The following is an 18047-nucleotide window of genomic DNA, read 5'->3' as shown; positions in this document are numbered from 1 at the left end:
TTTATTAACTGAATGATTCCCAATGATGAAATAACTGGTAGAAACAGTGTTAGAATATTCTAAGAAAAAGTAACATCTAAAAATATGTGTAAAAGTCCTACATTACATTTCTTAGTAAGTTCTTAGAAAAAAATGTACATGTAGTATAAAAAGTTCAATTAAATCTATAGCAGAGCATGTTTTATATATTTTATATAAATCACATTTTATGTTATATAAAATCTTGAACTCTCATACACTGTTCGTATATATTCCTATGAAAAGTGATGCTTGTTTTTAACCCACATATAACTAATTTGTATGTAATCCACAAAATTGTGAGCCAGGTCATTAGTCAAAGTCCCCATAAGGAGGAGGTCTAAAAACCCCAGACTTTACCCAGGAGACCTCTGTTTGTGTCGAGTAAATGTTGATTTGTTCGTCTCGTAACTTCCATACATGAATAACGCCACTACTGTTGTTTTTTAAACCCAAACCACCATCTTTTCATGAACCTTAACCGAGTACTTTTGTTCATAGTTTAAGTTAAACCCATAGACTGTATATAAGATATAAAGTCACCGTGACGTCACTTATTGGTTTGTGGGCTGCAGTTTTGAAGCCTCTTTGGCATATGCCATCTTGGTTTCTGGCAGTCACCATCTTTGTTTTTGGCCGTTGCCATCTTTGTGTTTGGCCGCCACCATCTTGGTTGTTGCCATCTTGGTTTTTGGACGTCACCATCTTGGTTTTTGGCCTTTGCCATCTTGGTTTTTGGCCGTTGCCATCTTGGTTTTTGGCCTTTGCCATCTTGGTTTTTGGCCGTTGCCATCTTGGTTTTTGGCCTTTGCCATCTTGGTTTTTGGCCGTTGCTATCTTGGTCTTTTGAAACCAGACATGACCAGAGGGGGTGGAGCTCAACAGCAATGTCTCTTGGTTGCTTTAGATAATCCACAAACCTAGTTGTGAGCAGTTTTTCATATATCTTTTTTGGCACTTGAAGGACCTCAAGCCAAGTGCTATATAGTCCCATTATATTGGACTGAAGGCAGACATCTCTACGACTGATATCTCCAACACTCTGCAACTCGCACCAAAACAATCTAAACAGACTAATAACACAACAGGTGGGAGGAAAAATATATATTTTAGATTTTTGGGAGAACTGTTCCTTAAAGCCTGCGTCCTGTTTGAACAAAACTAAATGTAACACTGCAGATACCATGTTCTCCCATTTAAAAGGGAAAGATGAGTAGATCAGATCTGAACTCCGGTATAATAATTCAATACTTTCCTCCCAAGGAAGGTACAAGGCCAGAGCAGCCAAACAAAACAAGATTCGACATTTCAAGGTGACATCTGTCGGCCAGATGGCCAAATATGTTTTCCCTCGTGCCGTGATGAATTATAGTCGGCCATGGCTTGCTCAGTAAATGGTACACTGGTTCATGTGGCTGTGTGGTGGGAACTCTGAGTGCTACAGGGTTTTACCCTCTGTGACAGTAGTATCATCTGTAAAGCCACTGAATAACAGTTACTCCACTTCAGTTTTGAATCAGGAGCCCATTATATACAGTCTCTTGACATAGGCTTCTTTTCAAGTTATTTTTATGTAGATTATTTGCTTAATTTGAATTAAGAGTGCAGGAGTAAGGCCATGTCTCACATCTTACTGTGTATTGTAAAGAACTGCTTCGGGCATCTTTTCTCTGTAGAGTCGCTGTCTACTTCACTCTCACTTCAGTATTTGTCGTCCTTGGCGTAGAAGTCGATATCGCAGCTGACTGTTGTCTTATCTGAAGGTCGACGTCTCAAGGGTAGTTTCATCGTCATCCACTTGCATCAGATGCACCAAAGAGTGTGTTCATGTTTGTGTGTTGGCTTATATGTGTGTGCATCTGTAGCTGTTGGAGAACTTTGTTGTTGTCTTAACGGCTGATGAACTTTGGCCTTAAAGATAATCAACAGTTTATTTTCATTTTAAAACACTGCATTCATTTAAATATACAAAACATAATATATTTTTCCTTCTTTTAACATTTTGTTTTGTAAAATGTGGCCTTTACATGCTTCATTAACAGCAGGAATTTCCAAATGCATTTGCTAACATCTTATGACTAGACTCCTTGTTCTAAGTAGACAGTGCTTGTTAATGTTGTTTCTGGTCTTATTACAGAGTGATGAAAAGATTAAATAAAGCCAGCTTTATTTTTTTGTCAATGTTTTTTTCTTGCTTAAGTCAGAAGCTGTGTTGAAACCAAAAACGCTTTCATGTACTTCAGATGTCAATCTGATCGCTTCTAAGTGCTTCAGCTTGTGAAGCAGTTATATACAATGTCCAATGGATCAATGTCCAGACAATTCCACCTTCATTACCTTTTACAAACTTAACCTTCAGAAAACACAATTTGATCTTTTTACATGGCTTTAGCTTTAGCTTAAAAAACAACGATAATGTCCAAAGAATCAATCGCCAATTTGACCCTTGTTTCTTTTAAAATACTCAAACTGAGAGAAGAAGAAGACACAAGCAGCAGAGCAGGACGGAAACTTCATGGCCGACAATAGATGCAAAGACAGGAAATGGCACAAAATAAATACTATTGTGTGTTAGAGAGGTGGCAAACTGCTGAATGCTAATGTTTGATAACTAGCACATGCTCTTGTTTGCAACCCACACTGTTTCCTGTGCTGCCTAGCATGCAGGTGAATCAGAACCCCCCGGTCTCTGGTGCAGTATCAGCTCTTCGCTGTGGGCAGTGGACCCTCCTGCATCTGAGCCTCGTCCACCGACCCCTCCGGCAGATGAACGGTCATCGTGCAGGCTCGGATCCCCCCCAGAGGCTCCAGCACGTTGAACACCCTGTCCCAGACGTCCTGCTCCGGGTCGTACCGCTGCACAATGTCAACCATGCACCTGCTGTTCCAGGAGTAACCCCCCACCACGTAGATCTGCCCGTTGAACACCGTCACGCCGACGTCGCTCTGGCCCCGGGACATCGGCGCCACCACAGTCCACTGGTCCGTCTCCGGGCTGTAGTACTCGCAGCCCAGGACGTCGTCGTAGTCGCTGCTGCCCCGGAAGTGATTGCCGCCCATGACGTAGAGTCTGTCCTCGACGGTGCACATGCAGTGAAGGCCGCGGAGCTCCTTCATGTCGGCTCGGCGAGTCCACGTGTCGGTGGTGGGGTTGTAACACCACAGCTCCTTCTGGAAGGTGTCACGGGTGATGCCACCTGTGTGACGAAAGAGAATCCAACAGTACGTTAAGAATAATCCTCAATAAAAGATCTTACGGGTGTTTCATTCAAACAGGTCGCCAGAAAACATGTTGCCAATGTCGAGGTTTCTGAACCAAAAATCCATTTTTATATCAGCCTTGTTTTGTGCTTGCAGAAACACTCAACTCTACTTGGTTGATGTTGTGAAACGATTGGTTAGATTTAGGGCAACAAAACTACTTAGTTAGGAGTAGTTGGGAACATTTCTTGATTTATCTTAAAACCATAGTGTAATATCTTAACATAACATCGTAAAGTAACAACGTTAAGTAACAATGGAACATCGTAACATTACAATGTAACACAACAAAGTAATGTAACATTATAACGTAACATGATGAGTAACAAAGCATCATCTGAACGTTACAACCTATTGTATCAAGGTTGAGGAACAATGCAACATTGTAACGTAACAACGTAACATAGCGACGTAATGTGTTTTTTCTCTTCACCTCATTTGTTAGTAATCCTTTTATTTCAAGACATTAAGGAATCTGAAATAAGAGCCACTCTTTTTTATACATGTCCCTTCATCTCTTGGGTTTCGTGGTCACAACTGCTACCCACCATGTTGTTAAAATAACTATTTCTCCTCACTTTCTATAGCTCTGCTACTGCAGTTTTCAGCTACATTCTGCAAAATGTTGGGGTTATTCAGATATCCAATTAATTCAATATTAAAATCAAAAGTCGGCAGTGACCAACAAGAGTCATGTTTCAGGAGTTTGGAGACCAAACCAGATCTTAAACACATGAATACTGGACCAGGAACAGTTTATATGAATGCTCATGTTGAGCTGTTTCTGCCTGCAGGTGTTTGTGTTAACATGCTAGACATAACACTTTGATATGAAGCTAAATGCTCACAGGTTTCTATTCTGAATCTTACTCTTGTATCAGTTGCAGAACATTTATTCACTCAGATGTGGAACTACCTTAAACCTTTTACTTAGTGCTTAATCTGTATCTTTTGTTTAAGTACTGAGCCAAAGTTCAAACTCTAAACCTGCGTGGTGGAATGAAACGAGTATGTGTCTATTCTAATAAACACTGACAGATAATAGCTTGTGAGACTCGTGGGTTTTTTGTTTTTTTTACTTCAACCACAGGTCTTGTTGTATTTCCTGCTTCTCAGTCATTCGTGCGAAACAGTTTCTGCTCTCAAACCTTTTCTGTCCAGAGGTTGCTAAGAAACCTGACAGACATCAGGTTTGAGAGCAGTGAGTTTTCTGCTAAACAGGAAGTGGTTTCAGATCGGCCCCCCCATGTGAGAGCGTTTGTCAATAATTCATTTTAACAAAAAGGAACCTTTTGTTGCTGATAGAAAATATGCTATATGATACGATAGACTCTGGTCTCCCACACTGATGGTGGTGCTGATGTGACGGAAGACTTTTTTGTTGAATCCCATTATCATGTTGTGCAGTAAAGGTTTAATCTAAAAAACACATCTTGTGGGGTCGATAATAATAATAATAATAATAATAATAATAATAATAATTAAGGTTATTTATATGAAACCAAACAAACAAATAACAAATAACAAATATTACAAAGTGCTCTACAAGGCAGGAGAATAGAGGATAGAATATAATGCAGATACATTTCTACATGTCAGTAGCCTACAGATCAGATCTAACAGGATGACACTATTTCTGTGACTTCCTGTATGTTCTTTAAATGCTGGTGGGAACTGTCCGACTTGACCGCAGCTTTTTGTCACGGCCTCCTGTTGCTGCCGCCGCCCACCTTCATCCACTTTCAGGCCGAGGCGCAGCTCATCTCAAGAGTGTATTATCATCGTTTTGAAGGTAACCTGTGGTGTTTTGGACCTCCTACATAAGTTTCTATAGGTGTTGTGTCTGTCTGATGCACATACACGACAATATACATTCACATCCCTGCCAAAGTTAACTGCTAGAGATTTTAAAGGAAGATTTAACCCAGCTGTTTGGTATTAGCGAGCTAAGTAAGTCCAGAGTTATGGTTTTGTTACTATTGCCATTTTGCCTGAAGGGTTAGGGCTCCTTTTAAGGCTTTTAAACGTTTAAACAGGTCCTAATCTGCTTAATTCTGCGTTTATTATCAATTTGGGGAGTGAAGAGATAGTGTCTGTCACGATTCAGGAAATGCAGAATTGATTTTAAATGTTTTTTTAGAGGCCTGAGGAAAGTATTCATCCAAATGCATGCTGCAAAAACTATATATAACACTCTATTGTGCATCAGGACTCGGAACAATGGGGGAACATTAAAGACAGGCCTCCCAGGTAATTCGTTGAAGCACTTAACAGGAAGTCAGGTTTGGACGCTCTGGTAAACGAAGCCGACTGCGAAAGTTGCGTCCCCGCTATGAAAAGTCCCCGTTAGTTTCTTTTTACCATGAAGGCAAGTTTTTTGTAACTCTAACCATGACTGTGATCTTTCCCGTATTTTTTGATAAACTTAACCAAAGGTTAACCTTAACCACAGAGGCAGCTGAACTGAAAACAGTCAGAGGGGTAGTTCACGAGCATGCTGACTTGTTGTATTGTTGTAAGTATGAAGACTTTGTTTTGGGTCTCTCTTGTACCCTTTTTAACAACATAATGAGTGCATATATGAAGGAAAACCACCCAACATAGGCTCCCTTCCCATTGCCAGTAGATGAAGTCTTTTTGTTTTGTTTTGTTTTCCAGAGTAAAAAACAGTAAAAATGTTAAGGTGGTTACTGATCATTTATGTCTGTTACTTTTTCAGTCTCTCTTTCAAACTCTCAAACCAGAGTTGGATATGTTGGAACAGTGGAAAGACTAAGAAAGTCGGTGTTCATGAGTGTGTTTTACGACAATTAGCGAGTCAAAGTTTCTGGTGCTGGTGGCTTTGAAGAGTGAATATTATCTATTTTATTTTTTCTTTCTGTCCAGTCTGTTTGAAGCAACACAGTCCCACAGCAGTTTGTGAAATATCACAAAAAGTAATTTAATGGTTTTGTGTTGAGCAACACCAACTTTTCTTTTTTTACAGGGGGCATGCCCTGACTTCTTTTTCTGTCACAAAACCAAATGTTTAGCCAACAAAACCAATTCAGTTTGGGTTTAAATAATGAAAAATACCCTTGTCTACTGCAGAGTCATCTGTCTCAGGAATGAATGCATATTGTAACATTTCCACTGAAGACAAAAGCCAGATGTTAGTTGGAGTTAGTGTTTTTTTTAGGGTCTTTATTAAATAAGAAGCATTAAGACTGTGCTAGTGTGCTATTCACTTTTCAAAATTGATTAGATCTCATAGTTTATTGGTACTTAATAACTTTAGCATGAAAACTAAACTAAACTATTAACTACTAAACTAAATATGTGTGAATAAACGTTAATTCCCAAACAGAGAAAAAGAGGCATCCACACAAATGTAAAATGTGACTGTGCTCAGCGTTTACTTACCAGAGACATACATGAGGTTCCCATGAACCGTTCCAGCGTGTCCGTAGTGAGGTTCCACCATGTTGGCCACGTTTGTCCACTCGTTTTTCTTCAGGTCGTAGCTCTCCACCGTATCTACTCAAAGTGACAAAGACAGGTTTGGGAAAAGTAGAATTTAATTAAAGCGTTAACGCGTTGTTTCTACAATTGAGTGATTTCTGTGGGAACATTCGTGATCTCTAATGTGTTTGAGAAACTTCTTTTTAAAATTTTTAAATAATTAGATTTCGGACAGACAGGAAGTTATTCAAATTAGCTAATTATAACTGAATGATGAATGTAAAACAACTCTATGCAAACTTGTTTTTCAAGTGAAGTTTGACGGCATATTTAGCCAATAAATATGTTTGTTAAAGGTGCTTTAAATACTGGATTGGGAGCTTTTCTTTTGGCCCTTTTGTTTATTCAAATTCACTTATTTTTAAACAAAAGAGCTCATTTTTTCTTAAATAAATAACTTAAACCTGTTAACCTGAAAATATCTGGTTTTATATAATATAACATAATCAATACAAATAATCTGTGAAATCCACTGTGCAATAGATACATTCAGTCCGATTATATCACATTTTAGTTTTTGTTATGTTTTACTTATTTATTATACCTTTACTGTGTGATTACTATTTATTATACTTGTTTTGATGTTTTTTTCTCCTTATTTCTCTTGTTTGTTCGTTTTCACTATCTACTCTGCTGCTGTAATCCTGCAAATGTCCATGCTCTGGGATTTATAAAGGATGGTATTTCCTTTTCCTTCAATGAGCTGGATTGTAATAGTAGAAAACAGCAGACAGGTACAGTTTGCTAGTGAACATAGCAGAGCATTTAGCAGCTAAAGAGACAGATATTTCGATCAAGAGATGGTGGAGACCAAAAACAGAGCTTCAAGAGAGTATATGAAACAGAAATGCTACTCCAAATAGAAACTAGTACTGACAGCAGTAGTGGAACAAAATTAAGTAGCTGCTCACCAATCTCTCCTGATGCATTCCTTCCTCCGACTGCATACAGCTTCCCCTTCAGCGTGCTCAGGTGGAAGAAGGTCCTCTTCTCGTTGAGCGAAGCAATCTGAAGCCACTTGTCGAAGCGAGGGTCGTAGCGGTAGGCGCTGTCTATGGCCGTCTTACCCTTGGTGTCGTAAGTGCTCTGGCCTGAGATCAAGAATTGAGTTAGTGGAGGATGAGTTATGCTACTTCTATTTTAATATAATTCTGTCATTGAGTTTTGATGAAGCATAATGTACCACTTCTTCTTATTCTTCCAACTTACTCATAAATTAAATTTAGCAAGTCTCAGTTCACAGTTCCTTTTCACCAGGTGGGAACTTCCAGTTTTGAAAAGTGACGTCAATTCGTCATGTGTTAAAGCTGCATTCTCTCTAACGTCCATCAGGGGGCGACTCCTCTGGTTGTATAGAAGTCTATGAGAAAATGACTCTACTTCTCTCTTGATTTATTCCCTCAGTAAACATTGTAAACATGAGTTTATGGTCTCAATCTCTAGTTTCAAGTCTTCTTCAATACAGCATGATGTTCATTTAGTAAATGATGCTCCATTTAGAGTCAAACAGACCATAAAGCAGGGGATGCTTTAGGGCGGGGCTACACACTGATTGACAGGTCGACACCAGAGACGTATACGGCGTCTCTACGTCACTCCTCCTCAGTCCAAATATGGAAACCTCCATTCACTGGTTGCAAAAAACCAATATGGCGACAGACAAAATGCTGAACTGGTTTATGTCCACCTCTTAAATACAGTCTATGCTTTTCACCATGAAAACTAGGGCTAATCTTGGGTTATGTTTGGGTTTTCCATGCATGGAGAACATACTTCCTTTTGGCTCCTATCTTGCAGTTTGCATTGACCTTGATTAACCATTTAGCTTCTATTTAGTGTGTTTGTGTTTTTCCCAAAGTTAAATACCCATGATAAATGAACATCTGCACTATGACCTTCTTGATGTGGATATCGCCCTGAGAGTGTGAAGCGTGTGTGCTCTGACCTCCAACAATGAAGAGGAAGCCTCCGAGTAGAGCCACGCCATGCTGGTAACGCGGCACCTCCATGGGCTTCAGAGCTCTCCAAAGGCCCGTCTTTTGGTCGTACAGCCTCAGCTCCCGGCTCACCACCAGCTGCTGTCGCATCACGCCGCCCAGAGCCAGGATGTGGGTGTCGTCCGAGCGTATCTGCGTCCGCTCGGTCTGCAGAGCCGGCTGCATGAAGGGCATCATCTGGTAGTTGCTGGCCTCCAGCAGGAGGTTGACACAGGCGGTCTCGGAGCGCATCAGGGAGTCCCCTCCCTCCTCGTTCTCCTGGGAGATCTGGATCAGCTCGCTGGGGCTCATCAGCGGGAAGCGAATATGGCGCATCAAGGCGTAGACGGAGGAGCGGCGACTGGGGGGTTCGTGGTCCAGCCATCCTCTGGCGATGTGGTAGAGCTCCATCTCGGAGTACCCCTTCAGGGAGTTGTTGGACAGAGCATTGGCCATGCTGGTTTCAGAGAGCTGGAGGTAGCGGCTGCTCTCCACCAACTCTGAGAGGTTCTGGCTCACAAACTCACCTAGGTTTGACACAACAACGAGGATCAACATTGATAATCATGATCATCTAGATGATTGTAGTTTGTTAAACCAGAAGGATGTGTAATATATTCTTTCTGCATGTTTTAATAATGGAAGAGTGGGTATGAATAATGAAGCGCCTGGTTTTAGGGATTGCTGAGGATCTGATCTGAGCATCATCAACATTTCCAATACAACAATTCATTATCCTCTCGGATTTCAGTCATTGTATCCTCGTACAACGTTTCGTATGATATCTTACAAAAAAGTTAATCCTCATTTTTATTCACGTCAATTTCAGCTCTTCAAATGCACACATTCTTTTCAAAAAGTCGTCACAGGAATCAACTCAGTTAAGATAAGGAAAACATCGTGAATAAGTAGAGTAAATGTTAGGAAACAAAATTTCTTAGCTAGCTTTAGAAAAAGATTGTGAAATACTAAGTAAGGTTTAGAAAAAGATGATTAAATACTTAGTTTGGTTTCGGAAAAGATGGTGAAATACTAAGTTAGGTTTAGGCAACAAAACTACTCAGTTAGGTTGGTTATGGGTGAAAGAAATATGGACGCTTTACTTAAGTGCGGAAGTTACATGACAAATAAATAAACTTTGACGTCTTGCTGCACATGGAGAACAAACAGCGGGCTTCTTAGTCGAAGGCTATTTTTTCTTTGATCAATCTACCTCATCTCCTTCCTGCCTGTGTGGGTTTTTGCCTTTATTTTTATACTTCCTGGTTCCATGACCTCCATGATTACATAGACAACATTAAAATAGATTATGTGTGATATGTACTCATAAAAGCCCATTAGAAAACTGAATGAGAACAGCAAGTCTCAGTTGTTCTCGCAAGTTCTTGTTATTTTCCGTCATGATGAGTCTGATTTTTGCGCCAAATATTATATTCTTTAAGCACTCATTTACCTGTAAAGGAATGGGAACTAGTGCATTTTTCTTTGAAAACCCAACACTGTGATCACTTTTGTCCTTTTTTGATGAAGGCATTTTCCATATCCAGCATATGGCCTGTTTCTCTTATTAGGCCAACGCTACCCTAAGTGGACAAATAGGAATAGCAGTGCATTTTACTGAAAACTTGGAATTCTGACTTTCCTGCAGCTTTGCAAAGTCATCCAGTGGGACAGATCGGACCTCTGCTGTTGCTAATCCCATCTTTCCATCTCATCTACGTATTAGAGCAGATTTAATAGTCCTTTTCCTACTGTGCTCTCAGATCAGTCTGGTGAACACTCACCTATATTCAGCTGAACGTCCTCCAGGAGCAGGTCTGTGGCGATGCGCTCCACCTCCACACAGTTATCAATAGTGATCTGCATCGAACAACGACATCCAGATAGAACTTTTTATTCAGTATTGTATAACTGACACTGACAGGGAGGTCGTCAAAGGACGGAGAAGTGCAGCTTACTGAGCTTCACCTCTAGCTGAGGATTGAATTAATGTAAATTCTCTCACCTCACTGCTGAGAAGCCGATTGCAGAAGCTCAGGACGGGCATGACCTGCAGGAAGTTTGCAGCCTCCAGCGTGTCCTGGAGATTACCCATGTCGAGGCAGACTTTTGATGTGTAAATGAAGTCTATTATGTTCTTTAAACCCGACTTAGTGACCCCGTGCAGCTTGATCTCTCTCATCTCCTGCTCCTTCATGCCTCCTGAACAAGGGCAGAACAAAGTACAAAGAGACGAAGAGGTGAATACGTCTTTTTTTAGTGCACATTCAGCAAGAAACAAAGACAACGCTGACAACATAACGCCTGGCAGCTCAGACGTTGAACAGGGTGAGGATAATAATAGTATTTAATTATGTGGAAAGGAAGTTTCATGCAGGAGCAAGTCAAGTTCTTCCTCTTTTCTTTTACTCTTTGATAATGTTTATCGAGAAGTGAAAGTCTGAGTGGCACCCTACAAAAAACATCTGGTGTTAAAAATATGAACTGTACTCAACGGTGAAAAACAATCATTTCTTTTGATCTCTCTTAATTGTGCCATGAACTACACATAAGATGATGTTTGTCAGTTTAAAATATACATTTGCCCTTCAAGAACGTCTCAGTTTGTCATAGATTTGTCGTAGGATGTTTTTGTTTTGCGTGAAACCAATCAGTGAACTTCATCTCTTGTTTCGCTCAATATACGTCACCAACGCCAACACGGCCGTTAGCATGGCCTGCTAGTGAGCTCAAATGTAACGTTATCTTACTTGATGTGATTTATGGAACTCTTTTGATCAGCCAGTAAGGGAAGAAGGAGCAAGTGTGAAATGTAATTACGTATTTTCACAGTCTTATTGTTCAGCAATTTTACCGACTTAATGCAAATTAATGCTAATTAGCGAACGTTATCATGTTAAAACACTAAACTAAGATGGTGAAAATTGTAAACATTATAACTGACAGACATCAGTATGTTAGCATCCTCATTGGGGGCATGTTTGCACGCTGACATTAGCATTTAGCTAAAAGGAAGACTAGCTCGTAGTCTTGTTGACACTATGGTTGTGTTTTTCCGAAGTGTGTTTCCAATTAATGTCTAATTTTAATGTTCACCAAAATATAAATGGATGCACATATGTAGGGGTGTTTGATGAAATGATTTGCGGCCCTGTTCCATTTAGTTGAATGAATGTAGTGTTGCTGTTACGTAGCGATGTGTGTTTCACCATGTCTTCAACTCAAGTTTGCCATGTTGTTCGCTTTCGACCTTAAGCTTGACCCCTCACCTGTGAACATGGCCTTGAAATAGTCGCTACATGAGGCCATGATGACTCTGTGGACGGGGAAAGTGTCTCCGCTGTCCCCCGGGACCAAGACGACATCACAGAGAGTGTCATCTGCCCGGAAAGCATCAAAGCCCTGCAGGAAAAAACAATACTTTAAATACTTTAATCATTAATAAATCATTATCATAATAATGTCATTTTTTATTGATGGCTTCTATGAGATTCTTCTTTGCCCTTTTATTGTGTTAATTTTGTGGGTAATATGCAGGTGCCAACCTCTGGTTCTGAAAACTGGATTTGAGTTTATTTGACTCTAAATGTACTAAATGAACATCATGCTGTATTGAAGAAGACTTGAAACTAGAGATTGAGACCATAAACTCATGTTTACAATGTTTACTGAGGGAATAAATCAAGAGAGAAGTAGAGTCATTTTCTCATAGACTTCTATACAACCAGAGGAGTCGCCCCCTGATGGACAGGAGAGAGAATGCAGCTTTAAGTAACTTCAGCAGTGTCTTCATTTTTCAGACCCAAAGGTTTCCTCCTTCCTCACACCAATAAATAACGTTCATAAAAAGTAGCCTTTTTCCATATTTCTCCCCAAAATAAGTTGTTGTTGTTAATAAGTAACATAAAAACCCACTAAAAGGTAATAAATACCTGCAACACAGCTGCTCCGTGCTCGGAGCTGCTGAACACCTTGGACAGCGGCCGAGAGGGAAGTTTGGGCTTCGTGGATTTATCCGGGCGTTTAGGGGGCATTTCTTTTGGGGGGGGAGAAGCCGGAGCCGGAACTGGAACTGGAACCGGAGCCGGAGCCGGAGCTGAAGCTAGTGGAGGGGGTCTGACATCTATCAAACCCAAATGGAGAACAGATATTCAGAGATGAGAAAATGAATTGTTGCTGCAGGTGCATGGAACTACTGATGGTGGGTTCTTATGGGTATTCAGTATAGAAGTATTAGCAGCAACATGCACTCAAAGTATCAAAAGTAAAAGTACTCATCATGCAGAATGGCCAATATCAGTGTTTTGACATATGAATTCATTGATGTATTAATAGGTGATACTTTAATGTTGTGAAGTCGTGGTGGAGGAAATACTCCATATACTTTACATTATGTTTACTATTGTCTTCTGTTCTTACTGTAGTGTGCTTTGTATTCATTTGCATCTTATGTTTAGCATCTATATATATATATATATATATATATATATATATATATATATATATATATATATATGAATATTTGAGGGGATGTGTGTCCCCAATTATGTTTTTTATAATCATATAATTACTGCTTTGATGCAGATAAATGTTCGGAGTAATACACAGAAGAATAAATAATAAATATTAAATATTTATGGGAAGAGTGTACATCATACAGGTAAGTGTACAATGTCATAATGAGTAAAAAAGTACTATAAATCCCTCTCAAATGTACCTTAAAAATGCAGTACAGTACAATATATGTACTTCCCCCACTGACACAAAAACAAACCTCATACATGTGTGAACTTCCTCTCTTCCTCGTGTCGGATCAATAATAAATTATATAAATCAAAGAGCCAGTGAGCACACACACACACACACACACACACACACACACACACACACACACACACACACACACACACACACACACACACACACACACACACACACCTTGTTGAACAGGTCGGTCGGGTGGAGCAGGAAGTCTCTCTGGCTGAGCTGCAGGTCTTGGAGGATCCCTGGACTGCCTGCTCAGACGAGAAAACCTGCGGCTCAGCCTCCCCGGCCCGCTGTCATCTCCACTTCCCCTGCAGAGGAACGAGGAAGTTCTTTACTGGTTCTTTAAAGCCTTGTTTTGCACCACCAACACTACACTTTCCTTATTTTGTGAGTTAAGTGATGTTGAGAGGAATCAGGCTTTCAAGGATTATGATAATGAGCTTGCATCCATAACATCCCCATGTTTATTTTTATTGTAAACCTATAATGCATGATATATTGAATGCAAATTAGAGCAAAACTGAGCTTATTAAACATGTGACAAATGTATTTTGAGAGTTTCGTTAACGCTTATGTCAGTTTTGCATCATTCTCTGAGTTTCATTTTGCAGCACTTCCTCTTAGGTTTTAAACAAACACCACTTCCTTCAGTTAACTTGGCAGAAACTATGTTCTCACAAGTTTAACCATCTCTAATGTGAAGCGTTTCATTATGGAAATTTCCTAGAAGAAGCCCTGCAGCTTTTACATAAAAAGTCCTTTATCGGTTTTGTTTTTGAGCGTCCTGTGATCTGAATAGGAGGAACCAGAGGACCACTTCTCCTCTTTAGACTGTTACTCACTTACAGTGAGTCCAAAATATACTCAGAGAGAGAAAAAATACAACTATAAAATGTACATTCTATTAAATAAAGGAAAGAAAGTGTTTTAATGTTACATTTTTAAAAATTCATTGGAAAAAAGGTAAATATTATTCTCTTATTTCCACAGTTATAGACAGAACAGAACAGGAAAACAACTAAATCATGTTTTTCTTTATGTTTTTCATACACACACAATTTAAAGTTCAAGCAGTTATTAATGGCTTTTTTCTGTATATTGTTTAATATTTATTATCATATAGAAGTATGCAGGAATCCAGCTGCTTAAATATTTATTCATTTAAAGAGCTAAATTAAATAAGTTCCTTAAGGGTTAGGGTTAGGGTAAACACAGCATGTGAGCGTTAAATATATTGTAGTATTGATCAAAATGGATGCTGGGAAATGATTGTAGGCAGAAACTAAAGAAGAAAATAGGGAAATATAACACTTTTATCTTCTGCGATCTTCATCAGACATCAAGACTCATTTCCTGTGAGAGATATATCTAATCATGAAATGTTCTACATTAAAAGGAGAAATGCTGAAACACTGAGGCCCCTCCCTAAAAAAACAGCTTACCCCATTTCATTTGCCTCTGGTGGTGGAAGACGCTGGCTGTTTCGCTGGTGAGACTTCCTACAAAGAGACAAAATAAAAGCTTCAATGGACAGAAATTTCCATTTTATGAGCTACGAAGGATTATTTGGTAACAAAGAGTTCAAGGTTTTGACATCTGCAGGAAAAGTTCATCCACACTAATGCAAAATAAACACTTCTTCTGAAAAATGGCACATTTTGGACGATATGTTTGTGTCTTTTGTCTCAAACTGTTTTTGTCTTAAAGTTTGTTCATCATTCATCCTGTTGTGATGTCCTCTATCAAAGGGTGATCGATTATTTTTGTTTCACATTGCCTCCAAACTTCTTAGCTTTAATGTCATTTAATGTTTGACAAAGTTTGTGAACAATCCAGTGAGGTTTTATTTATCATGTTTTCTGGACGGTAACACATTCTTTAACAAGTATTCTTGTGCGTTCAGATAAAATCAGCCGTGTCAGAGGCTTTGTGGTCATTTTTTTTATACAGTTGATATTTTGTAGTCAAGTTCAGCTGCAGCAGTTTGATGTGTTCTATCTGGTAGTTCATGTTTATTTTATACGAGCGATTAAAACCTACTTGACGCACATTTAATGTGAATAAAACCATGTTTGTAATCTGGTATCACAACTTCATCCGTCTATAATACACAGACGTGGTTTTTTTTATGTAGAAGTTCACAAAATGATTTTTTATGCTCCATAATTAACTTCTAATTTATATCATGTACCACATTCTTAGTATGTGGTGTCACATTAAGGTATCATTATAGTAGTTTGTTATTCCTGTTGTAGTTTCTTCTGTTGCTGTTTAACTGTAGTGCTTTATTGATTATCTTTAAATCATATTTGTCATGTTCTTGTGCTCTAGACGTATTTGTTTGACCAGTTCAAATTTAAAAAGAAAATGGTGAAACTTGTTGCATGTAACACATTACACACATAACACTCTGTTTGCACAAATTAAACATTTTAAATACTCACCTGCTGTACATAGTAAAGTTTTCATTCCTTTTGTGTATTTTTATCTGTATATTGTTGTTATTGTGTTTGTTGTTCGCTGCTGCTGACTGGCTGAGGGCTACCAAACGGAATTTCGTTGTATCACTACTATGACAATAAAAACCTCTTTATCTTTATCTTTATCTTTATTAACACACTGGCAAATGTTTGAATTACACACATGTTCCTTTTTAATTCTTACTGAAACTAACTGTGCTCTAACTTCTATCATTTGTTTGACTTCCCAGTTTTGTTGCAATACTTTCTACCAAATGTTGCGTTGTTGCGTTGTGTCAGAACATACAAGTATTTCAAAGCATTGGATGACTTTGTAAAAGGTGCAATGTTTGAGAGCTGTCCAAATTTTCAGTTTAAAACATTAAAAACATTAGGTAACGTTATCAACAGTTTGTGAAGAGGTTACAACCTTTTGTCTCTGTTGCAGAGATATCTACTGAAATGAGCAGCTAGCCGCGGCCCGTCCTGTTTTAACCTCGAAAGGCGATAGTGAGTCACTGTAGCATTCAGTCCAACACTGTTGACAAACTCCAGTTCTGCAGAGAGAAGCCAATGCGCAAGTGTCTTAAAGCTGCATTCTCTCTCCTGTCCACCAGGGGGCGACTCCTCTGGTTGTATAGAAGTCTATGAGAAAATGACTCTACTTCTCTCTTGATTTATTCCCTCAGTAAACATTGTAAACATGAGTTTATGGTCTCAATCTCTAGTTTCAAGTCTTCTTCAATACAGCATGATGTTCATTTAGTAAATGATGCTCCATTTAGAGTCAAACAGACCATAAAGCAGGGGATGCTTTAGGGCGGGGCTACACACTGATTGACAGGTCTCTAGTAGAGATGTATACGGAGTCTTTACGTCACTCCTCTCCATTCCAAATAAATAACTTCTGTTCATCAGTTGAAAAAAGCCAAGATGGTGACGGCTAAATTGCCGAACTCGAGGCTTCATAACATCAGTCCACAGACCAATAGGTGACGTGATGATGACTACGTCCACTTCTTATATACGGTCGGTTCAACAGGACTGCAGAGCTACTTGACAATCACATTAAAGGTACAATGTATTTTTTTTTGTTGGAGTGATTACAAAGTGGTAAAAGCAGAGAAACAACTCTTATTTTTGTTCAGTCCTCCCTGACGGCCCGAGACCACTTTGCAATACAAGTTTGTTTTTTTATTTCTGCCACTTTGGATTCAATCCAATAAAGAAACGGGAAGATTATGAGATAACAGATAAGATATCATTTCTAGCAGCTCTCAGAGTTTCAGCAGTTTCTTACAAGTTTTAAGTATTCTTAGGCTTTATATTTTATTTAATAACTGATCCAGTAGTTGGGGGAAATGCTGCCCCCTATTTGTTGATAACATGAGGCCACATCTTACACATCGCACCTTTAAATTAAAAGAATTCATAAAGGCATCGCTTTTCTGTAACTTTGCTTCAGCATCGGCCACCAGCTCACCTTTAACCACCTCTCACACTAAACAAAGTGACCTCACTCAAGCTCTGTCTCAAAGCAACACAGTAGTTTAGAGTCAAAAATACCTTAAAAACACACTTAAAGTGAGTGTAATTGAATGCATCCCTGCAGCTTAAACAAACCCTCCTGTTCAGCTGATCCGTATGAATCACCTCACATGGAGCCGGCTCTAACAAACACCTCTAGGGGCCCTTACCTGGAAGAAATCCTCCTCAGAAGACTGGACCCAAGGCCTCCCTCCAGCCTGATCGTCTAACCGGCCAGAACTACTGAGAGGAACTTTCTGCCGTGCAGCGCCAGCTGGTTTGAAAAGAGATGCGTTCTGGTTAAGCATCAACGTTTCTCTGCCTTTAAACAAACCGAGACCTCAGTCACTTCCTGTGCTACTTCTCGTTCTCACTGTCAGCGCTGCTCTTGCGTCTCCCTGCACCCCGATGTGACACACTTGTGGACGATTCTGCCGGTGAAATCATCAGCTAAAAGTTTCACAAGCTGTGTTTCTTTTTCTTTTTTGAAAGGTTTTGAGTTGAGCGTATAGGAGCACTGCTGTGGCAGGCCTTTTGT

At 39.4% G+C, this 18047-nt stretch overlaps 1 protein-coding gene across 1 annotated transcript; it reads right to left on the bottom strand.

The window, feature by feature from the left end:
• Window positions 1–1935: 1935 nt before the first annotated feature.
• Window positions 1936–17880, bottom strand: si:rp71-68n21.9 (kelch-like protein 9). Its single transcript, XM_054615407.1, has 11 exons — window positions 17680–17880; window positions 14966–15022; window positions 13695–13831; window positions 12689–12879; window positions 12026–12158; window positions 10762–10958; window positions 10541–10616; window positions 8726–9283; window positions 7692–7871; window positions 6682–6795; window positions 1936–3215 (listed from the first exon to the last, which is right to left on the bottom strand). The coding sequence occupies exons 2-11, from the start codon at window positions 14968–14970 to the stop codon at window positions 2719–2721; spliced, it is 2088 nt and encodes a 695-aa protein (XP_054471382.1). The 5' UTR covers window positions 14971–15022; window positions 17680–17880; the 3' UTR covers window positions 1936–2718.
• Window positions 17881–18047: the final 167 nt, after the last annotated feature.

Source organism: Anoplopoma fimbria, chromosome 16 (genome assembly GCF_027596085.1).
Source record: "Anoplopoma fimbria isolate UVic2021 breed Golden Eagle Sablefish chromosome 16, Afim_UVic_2022, whole genome shotgun sequence".
Taxonomy (NCBI): Eukaryota; Metazoa; Chordata; class Actinopteri; order Perciformes; family Anoplopomatidae; genus Anoplopoma; species Anoplopoma fimbria.
Note: the sequence above shows the minus strand (reverse complement) of the source record. Positions and strands in the feature narration are given on the sequence as shown.

Coding starts and splice junctions, on each gene's coding strand:
- si:rp71-68n21.9 (XM_054615407.1), bottom strand. Junction 9,284..10,540: donor GGACGTTCAGCTGAATATAG/GTGAGTGTTCAC, acceptor TGTCAAACCTAG/GTGAGTTTGTGAGCCAGAAC. Junction 7,872..8,725: donor CTTCCTCTTCATTGTTGGAG/GTCAGAGCACAC, acceptor TCTTGATCTCAG/GCCAGAGCACTTACGACACC.